The sequence below is a fragment of the Alligator sinensis genome, unplaced genomic scaffold, assembly GCF_000455745.1.
Source record: "Alligator sinensis unplaced genomic scaffold, ASM45574v1 scaffold520_1, whole genome shotgun sequence".
In the NCBI taxonomy this organism is placed as follows: domain Eukaryota; kingdom Metazoa; phylum Chordata; order Crocodylia; family Alligatoridae; genus Alligator; species Alligator sinensis.
In genome coordinates this window covers 1312260-1320899 of record NW_005842064.1, presented here as the reverse complement: position 1 = coordinate 1320899, position 8640 = coordinate 1312260, and the positions used below count along the sequence as shown (strand labels likewise).

Sequence of the window (8640 nt, the reverse complement as noted above, 5' to 3'; positions counted from 1 at the left end):
TGCTCTCGTTAAGGAATGGATGAGCAAAGTTATCAGTACCCTGGGCTATTAAAATGATGGTATCTAATTTTAATATAGCAGATTTTATCAGGCCATTTTACAAAGACATTGAGTATTTGATGGGGAAAATGAGGCACAGGAATGGAGGAGTGACTTGTTCAAAGTCACCCAGAAGACTGGAGGCAGGAATAGAGCCCAGGTCTTCTGATCCTTAGTCCAGTGCTCTTACCATTAGACTTCCCTGCCTGTAACTCCTGCAAGGTTACACTTTATTCCTGCTTCCCTCCCCAACATCAAGAAGCTGCTGCTGGATTCTGTTAAAATATGGTACTGGGCATTTCTGAAATAGTGCTGGACAGAGACAGGAGAGGCATAGATCTTGTTGCTAGCGTATGGAAGGGCAGTGTAATATACTCAGCAGCAAGCTGCCCAGTTAACTACACAATGATAATCCACCTTACATATTTTATCGAAATTGGCTAGGAGGTCACCCATTTATCCCTCCCCACATGACATCATTGCATATGATACATATGATGTTCTTGGATACACCCTGCTGGGAATATGAAGTGGCAATAAATCTGGACCTCTACTTTTTCTCTCAGAGACCTTCAGTCTGCTGGGTCAGCAGGAGTGAGGTCTAGCAGTTAGAGAAGAGGATATGGAAGTTATAGTATTGGAGTTTTATTTTGGGGTCTTCCAGTTTCACTATCTGACGCTGGCCCAAACAGTTAGGTCAGATTTTCAAAGATGCCTAAAAGAGTTGGTTTTGCCTCTCACTGAAGCCCAGTAGAACTGGGCATCTGATGCCTTTAAGCACTTTTGAAAATACTAGCCTAATCGTACCTACCTCTCATTTGATCCTCTGTAAAATAAGGGATGACAGATGCACACTTCCACTGAGGTTGCATATCAAGACTGACTGATTCCCAAACACCTATTCATCAGAAGAAACAGGAGGTTTGCGCACATGTACATTTTCATTGTGTAGATTTTGTAAAGAGTAGCTGAAATTCTGTCATGGCCAGGAATTCCAAAGTAGCTCCACTGCACATAGTAAGGCTAGGGGGAGGTGAAGCTGGAAGGCCAAGGAGAAGGGGCTGGGTTTTGGTTGTAGCCATGTTGGTCTAAGAACATAAATGTGCTTCTCTCATTTCTTGGAGCCTCAGAACAGCAGAGACTCCCTATGCCTGAAGAAGGGTGACTGCGCCTGAAAGCTTGCTGAGAAATTTTTTCCAACTACTCAGTTGGTTTAATAAAAGATATCACATCTACTCGAAGAAACTTTCCTGCCAAGGAGGAAAGGCAAAATGTTTCTCCTGAGACGCAAACATCTTTCAGTGGACTCTGTAGATAATCCTGCTGTGGGATCCAGTTGGAGAACAGAATTCCAGACCCAATAATATTGATTTCTGATAAGGCAAAGAGTAAAAATGAAATGATCAGATTATGTTGACCTATTCATGGATTTTTTCCTCTTCCATGAATAGACCAACAGTATGTAACAGTGCTTGACTCAAAGGCAGCACAGCTTTTTGAGATTCTCATGCACCAGACTTTAAATGTCTGTCTTTGATGTGATTAGGTTAAAAATATCTGAGGGCCTGATCCTTTACCCTTTACTGATTTGAGCCAATGCTGAAATATTAGGTCTAGGAGGGTATTTGAAAAGGCAGGTAAGTTTTTTGTTTGTTTGTTTTTGGTTTTCTTTGGGTTTTTTTGTTTTGGGGTTTTTTACCATAACAGTGTGGATTTCCCTGAGGTTTAGCATAATTAGTAGTTGTTTTCTGTTGGGACTTTTTAAGAACTAGCATACTTTCTCTGAGCTTCCACATTAGACTTAGACCAAAAGTTATTTTCCCTTCATAAAATTCTTAGCCTTGCAAAAACCATTATTGAAACTGCACGTAGAATTTTGTGAATGGAAAGTTGATGCCAACTTCCACATAACAGCCAAGTGTGTACGAAAGTTATTTGTAAAGGGACACTGTCAACTTTACCATTCATTGTAAAGGAAAATATTATTTCCTTATCTCTGTTGCCATTAACACATCACTAAAACCAAGCCCATTTTATAAAATGCAAATGACTTTTTCATGTATCTGGTGTTTACTTGTTATGCTTGTGTCTTCCTGAACAATGAATATCATTATGGTTGATTTAATTTTGTTTCCTTTTGTCACAGCATTGAGGTTTCAAATGCTCCAAGGCAGCAATAGGCAACCTTTTCTGGCTGCGGGCCACAATGCCCCCTGCTACCCCCATGTCAGAGGTGCTAGGATCTGCCTTCAGCTGTTGCTTCTTCCCATGGCAGCATGGGAAGAACGCCTACAGCCAAAACTCCCCACACAGCCTAATGCTGTCAAAGCTCCACATCTGTGGGTCAGATCCAATGGCTCTGTTGGCTGGATGCAGCCTGCAGGCCATAAATAACCAGCCCCTGCTTTAGGGAAATTAAAAAAAAAAAAGAAAGAAAGAAAAGTCGTGTGTTTCTGGGTATTATAATAGTTTATTCCTACCAACTTTTAGTTTGGGAATTTGATTTTTAGTTAACAACTTCCTTTTAAATTTATACATTGGATTTTTTCAGATAACTTTTGTGTTCCATGATTCTAGCAGGAACTAGTTCAAAACAGCAGATTTCAACTGACCCATGCTCCCCACCTCATTGAATTGAAATAGCCAAGATAGTAACGCCTGATTTTTCTCACAAAAGTTGACTCCAAGCTGAAATTCCTCCCGTTCTATCTGTCAGCCTCTCTGCTAAATTGTTGGGAGATTTTTCCAGCCATTCACCTGGCTTCAGTGGGAGCTACCAGTCCTCAGCACAGGAAGTTCTGCGTAAGGTTTTAGTTGAAGCCTGTTTTTTGGAACCCTATTTAGTTAATGGCCACAAGAGGTCAGCAGAATCCAGGACAAAACAAATACGTTTCCTTGTCCAGAATGTTATGCTTGCTTGGTTATTCCCTTAGTCAGGGCTTCTTCAAACAGGGCAGTCACTTGGCATTTCTGCTCCACAGTAGCTCTTTTAAAAAATGACTCTACTGAAAAAGCAGGGGAGTTATACCAAAATAAAATCGCTTTTAGTTTTTGGAATGGAGTATCTACACAGGAGAGGTATTCCACCATAGCTCTGTTATGCTGGCTCATTTCATATTGGCGGGCCCTAAATCCTTGAAGTTGGTAAGAGACATCAGTTGTATTTAGCAATCTTTCCCTGTCCATTCACCCCTTCCCATATACAGTAGTTCTTCCTCTCTTGTTCTTGTTGCAGTGGGGAGTCAAATGTTTTAAGGTGCATGGCCAGGCTTAAAAAAAGCTGGTGTGTTCTCTGTGTAGCAGAAAAGAGAAGTCATTTTATTTAGAATCAGAGAAATCTTGCAGCTACAACACAGTACCCATAGGTGACAGTGGAGAAGCTAAGTGATCGTTAACCAGATTACCCTTGTGGTTTACAGCAATGAGACCAACTCAAAGGGAGCCTTAAACGGTAACATCAGGAAAAGCGGTGTTTGGCGAGTGATGTGCTAAAAATGAAAAGGTGCTTTGAGGGTGTTGGGCTGCGATGCCTGTTTAAGGTTAGTGCAATTCTCACATGTTTTGACCTTTGCACATCGATGTCTCCTCTCTCTGACTTATGAAGCGGCTGTTGTTAATAAGTGCACCTGTGTTGGTACTGTGCAGTCAGGCTGGGAATGATAGCTGCAAAGCTGTCTCAGCTGATCTGCTTTCTGTGCATATTCCAAGGCACTTCTACTAGCCTCTGGTGACAGAAATAGAGCCCTGCTCCTACAAACCTCTCCAGCCTGCCCCCTGTGTCCCTACAGAGCTTCAGTAAGGCCAATGGAAGTAAAGGGTTCTCCCTGCACTGAGGCACTTGCAGCATCAGGACACTATTTTTCATTTGGCCCTTTAGGCACTGACAGACATGCAGCTACCCATTCTAACTCATGGCACTTTACAGAAAGTACCATGCATTAAAACAATCCCACCCACCCAACAGCTGTTCGCTGTTGGAGGGGGGAGGGAGGCGCTGTCTGCCGGGGGGTGGGAGGGTCCAGTCTACTCACCCTGCCTCCAGGTCAGGCTGAATAAACCCCCAACACACAGCTCCCTCCCCCTCCCTTCCTGCAGACAGCGGCAGGGGCAGGGCTGAGCTACATCAGCCCAGCCCTGATAGCATACATTGATTGACAGAAGTTACCTAAGGCACTCTGCTTTGGACTGCCTTTATCTGATCCCTCATTAGGTGAGGGTTAATTTGTTGTGTGATCAGCCACTTTTAAAGTGTTCTGCAGCCTTGCATGTGTGTCATGGCACAGCTGTAGAGCACTTTCGGGGGGCCAATCGTGCAACAAATGTCACTTCTGTCAGCGCCCTCGAGAGAAAACACAGCTCTGGGAAATGGAGGTGGGTTTTATCCTCCTTTACATGGCACCAGTGAAAATTTTAGCTACATTCAAATAGCAGGACCAGATGTTGCACACTTGTGCCAGCCTTTTCTGAAAGACCATAAGGGACTGCTCTTAGATAACTAAAGATAGAGTCCTCATCCACTATGGCCTAATTCCAGTTGGGTAGGGGTGTCAACAGTTTGATGCCAACGCAAAAATGGAAGGACTCAGGTGAATTGGACCTGGAATTTGAAGGAGGTGGATGCTGCCTCTGGGCAATTGAGAGCAGAACTGGACTTGCAGAATCACACCCCAGTGTAATCTTTGTGCCAAGAAGAATATAACTTGACTTTGAAAGCCCTGGGTGAGTCTCTAGATCTGGTAAATATAGGGGGACCCCATGCAACCCATTTCAGTTGTAACTAAGCACACTGACAGGGGCTCTTTGGGAAGCAAACAAACATAGGTCACCTAGGAGGCCATTTTCAGAGCAAAAATCTTGCCCTACGGTTGCATTGTCTTAACTGGGTCCTCTTGTGAGAATGCGGATAGCACATAGGTTAGTAGTGACTGTCTTGGCTGCAGTAATGTCCTAAATTAACAGGGGCAAAATTATCTCTTTACCAAAGGGATAAACTTCTTAAAGTCAAGGTTAAGATATCAGGAAGAGATTAAGTCCCTTCTACCTAGGACAAAGAGATACAGAGAGAGGCGGACACCAGTGACTTATCTAAATAGCATTACTTTGCAGAGTTGCCAGCCTCTATTATCAGTCTCACTGTTGCATTTATTGTCCTTATAGCACCAGGGTGTCTGAAGTTGAAGTGCCATCCCCCACCCTGTTCTTGAGTAATTTATGTATTCTGTTCTTTCAACTCACAGGGCGTCAGCATGGCGGCCCCCAGGCCTGCAAAACACCTCCTCATCTTTGACTTCGATGAGACAATCGTCAACGAGAACAGTGATGACTCAGTCATAAGGGCTGCTCCGGGACAGGAGGTCCCAGAACACATCCGCCAAACCTTCCAGGAAGGCTTTTACAACGAATATATGCAGCGGGTCTTTGAATACATGGGAGACCAAGGGGTCAAGATGCTGGACTATAAGACGGTCTACGAAAACATCCCCCTATCACCTGGGATGCCGGAGCTTTTCCAGTTCCTCTCCAAGAATCAAGACCAGTTTGAGATCATTCTCATCTCTGATGCCAACATGTTTGGCATTGAATGTGCTTTGAGAGAGGCAGGCTGCTACTCTCTGTTCCGCAAAATCTTTAGCAATCCCTCTGGCTTTGACAAGAGGGGCTACCTCACCTTGGGGCCCTATCACTCTCACAAGTGCCTCCAATGCCCAGCAAACATGTGCAAGTGCAAAATCCTCACTGAATACCTGTCTGAGAGAGCCCAGGAAGGGGTGGAGTTTGAGAAGGCTTTCTATGTTGGGGATGGGGCCAATGACTTCTGTCCCTCCACGGCCCTGACTTCAACAGATGTTGCTTTCCCACGGAAAGGCTACCCCATGCACAAGATGTATCAGGAGATGGAGAAAAAGCAACCTGGAGTCTTCCAGGCCACTGTAGTTCCCTGGTACTCAGCTGTGGAAGTTTGCCAGCATCTTCAGGAGTTCCTCAAGAAGAAATGCTGAGAAGGGCTTGTTGGTATAAAAAAAAAAAAAAAAAAGGCTCTTGCTGTCCTGGAGGCAGCACCAAGGAGCAGGCAGGAAAAAGAGGGAAGCTCTCAGAAGCATCTCATTCCTCAGTAGCTAAGCTGGTGCCATATCTAGCTTTGCAGAGTTGGACTCAGCTTCTGGAATTCTTATCCTCCCTCTGCTTTTTTATTTCTTTCTACGAAGTACTTTCTCTGGGTTCCCACTTCTCCCCTCCCCATGATCTTGACATGAGGTCTTCTCTATGCAGTTAGCAAATCCATGCAGAAGGACAGGCATGTTGGCAGATCAATTTATTTTTGCTTTCACTTTGAATTCACTTAAAATTATTCTATTTAAAAAAAAAAAAAAAAAAAGATTCACCAACCAACTTGTTCTCACAAGGGCCAAAGTGTATGCATGCTTCCATTAGCTCCAAAATAGAGGTCACCTGACCCACAACTCTATCAAAACAGTTGGGATTGCCTACAGCGTTACTCTTTCATCATCATCTTTAATGCCTTTCTCTACATGCCCCCTAGACGAAACTGAAAGCTGCTTACAGTTGGCTGAGTATTGACCCAATAATTCATTCCTGAGGGGTCCTTGCCTCTTCAGGAGGACAGTGGAAATCTCATCTAGTGCAGCTTATGCTGCTGATATCTTATTGTGAGCACTCTCCCCCTGGGCTTGGGTTGCCACCAGCCTACCCCAAACCCTCCATTCATTGGCCTCTGTAGGAGGAGGGCATGGACATGGGATTTGGTTCAGGCTGTGGAGTTTGGAGGACACTATTCATTTAAGTTTCCACTTGGAGGTTGTTCACTGGAACACATTCCTAAGCAGACAAGAGTTTTGTAAGGAGAAATGTGAGTTAAGCATTTAAATTGCCTCTTGAAAACCTTCCTCTTCCAGTTCCCATTCTCAAGCCTTTCCCTCAGAGTAGCACAAGCTGCACATGGAGCCCTTAGATTAAAACCCTGTGCCTGCATTTTACTTTCATTTCTGGGATCACTTTCTTCTCCAGAGCCAAGACTACCCTGATTGTCTCACAAGACACACTCTTCTATAGTTATATTAAGCACAACACCAAGTGGCCCACCTCCAAAGGCTTTGAGCCAGAGCTGGTTTCCAGAGCAGATGCTCCTCATCTGCATTCACTTTCCTGGTATCAGGTCACATCCAGGCCTACACTCGATCCCAGAAATGTGTTTGCTGAGCTTGCCTGAGTGCTGTCCTGCCTGAATTGCACTTCAACAGCCATCCTTTACAGCAGTTCAGCAAAGGTGGTTTGAGATCTACAGCTGACAAGAGATCTGTCTCCATAAGCTAAGTGCTGGTTCCTGTGGGTGTTGGAGCAGCAGTTCTCTGTGTCATAGACAAATCACAACATCCTTGTTGTTATAGCAGGGCTGAGCCAGCTTCCTGGCCTGATTCTGATTCTGAGAGGTGCTGAAACTCCCATTGATATCAGTTGGAGGTATGGTGCTTAGTGCCCCTTTGGGGTTAGGCTGCTAGAGGATAAAAACCTCTCTCCACTTCCCATTCCAGAGTCCTGTCCCAGGCAATTGCAGTATTAATTGTCCCCTGTGATTGCACTCTGCAGGGGTACCCACTCTGTTTGCCACCCTCTTATTCTGGCTTTTCCTGGGCTGATTGCAGCATTAACTGCCCCCAATGGTGGCATCTACAGGGATGACTGCAGTCTGTCTGCTCCAAAGTATTTCCCTCCTGCAGTTGCTCTGCACAGTAAGAAATTAACCAAAGCAGCCCCAGCTTTTGCTCTCCCACCTTTTGTGGGTCCCCCACCTCTACCATTTGTTCTTTCTCTTCTGCTCCGTCCAGTCATATGGAACTGAAAGCCATGGACATTTTAGAAACTCCATATTGATGCTGGGTGCAACATGTATGTTTGGAATTTCATATGCATGTTATGGTGGACATTTAAATGACTTTTTTTCCTCTTGTCCCTCATTATCTTAAATATATATACATATTTATATATATAACTATCCATATACGTGTGTGTGTGTGTGTGTGTGTGTATGCATCAGGGAGCATACCACTATTGTGGTTTCACTTTCTCAGCTTGCCCTCATGGCTGCTGAAAGCGCAGGGTTGTGGTTTGCAGATAAAACCTTCCAGCCTGTGAGCCCTCCCCATGAAACCAGTGATCTTTGAATAGGGGTGTGTGTGTGTGTGTTTCTCTGCAGGGACACAACATCTCAGCCTGGCTGAGCTTCCCTGTGGAGCAGCTGCTAACATGTCTCTGAGTTACAGACAATAGAGGGCAGTAAGTGATCTGGGTGTTTTGTCTGATGGGACAGCTGAGCTGGGTTCATTACTTGCAACTGAGATAGAGAAACCTGCAATTTGTTGGTGTGAAGTGAAAAGGGGGAGGTGGAAGTGAACCACCAGGTTCTACAGATAAAAACCAGAATAAAATAGGTTTAGGGAAAGCCCCTGCAGCATACAGTATCAGCTGTGATTGGTGTACCACTGCACACTAGGCCTGTGCAAAGCAGCTAGTATTTGCTTCAGGTTCGGATTTGGCCGATTTGGGGGACAGTGATTTGATTCGGTGATTTGAAAAGTTGTCTTG

General features: G+C 44.6%; 1 protein-coding gene across 3 annotated transcripts in view; it reads left to right on the top strand.

Moving 5' to 3' along the window:
* The window catches only part of PHOSPHO1 (phosphoethanolamine/phosphocholine phosphatase), a 12041-nt gene extending 3985 nt beyond the window's left edge, over nucleotides 1-8056 (top strand). For all 3 annotated transcript variants that reach the window (XM_025203780.1, XM_025203779.1, XM_006023307.3), the window contains 2 exons: nucleotides 3459-3578; nucleotides 5277-8056. In XM_025203780.1, coding sequence (XP_025059565.1) covers nucleotides 3534-3578; nucleotides 5277-6038 — 807 coding nt within the window. In that variant the 5' untranslated portion in view covers nucleotides 3459-3533 and the 3' untranslated portion in view covers nucleotides 6039-8056. The remainder of the gene's footprint in view (nucleotides 1-3458; nucleotides 3579-5276) is intronic.
* Nucleotides 8057-8640: the final 584 nt, after the last annotated feature.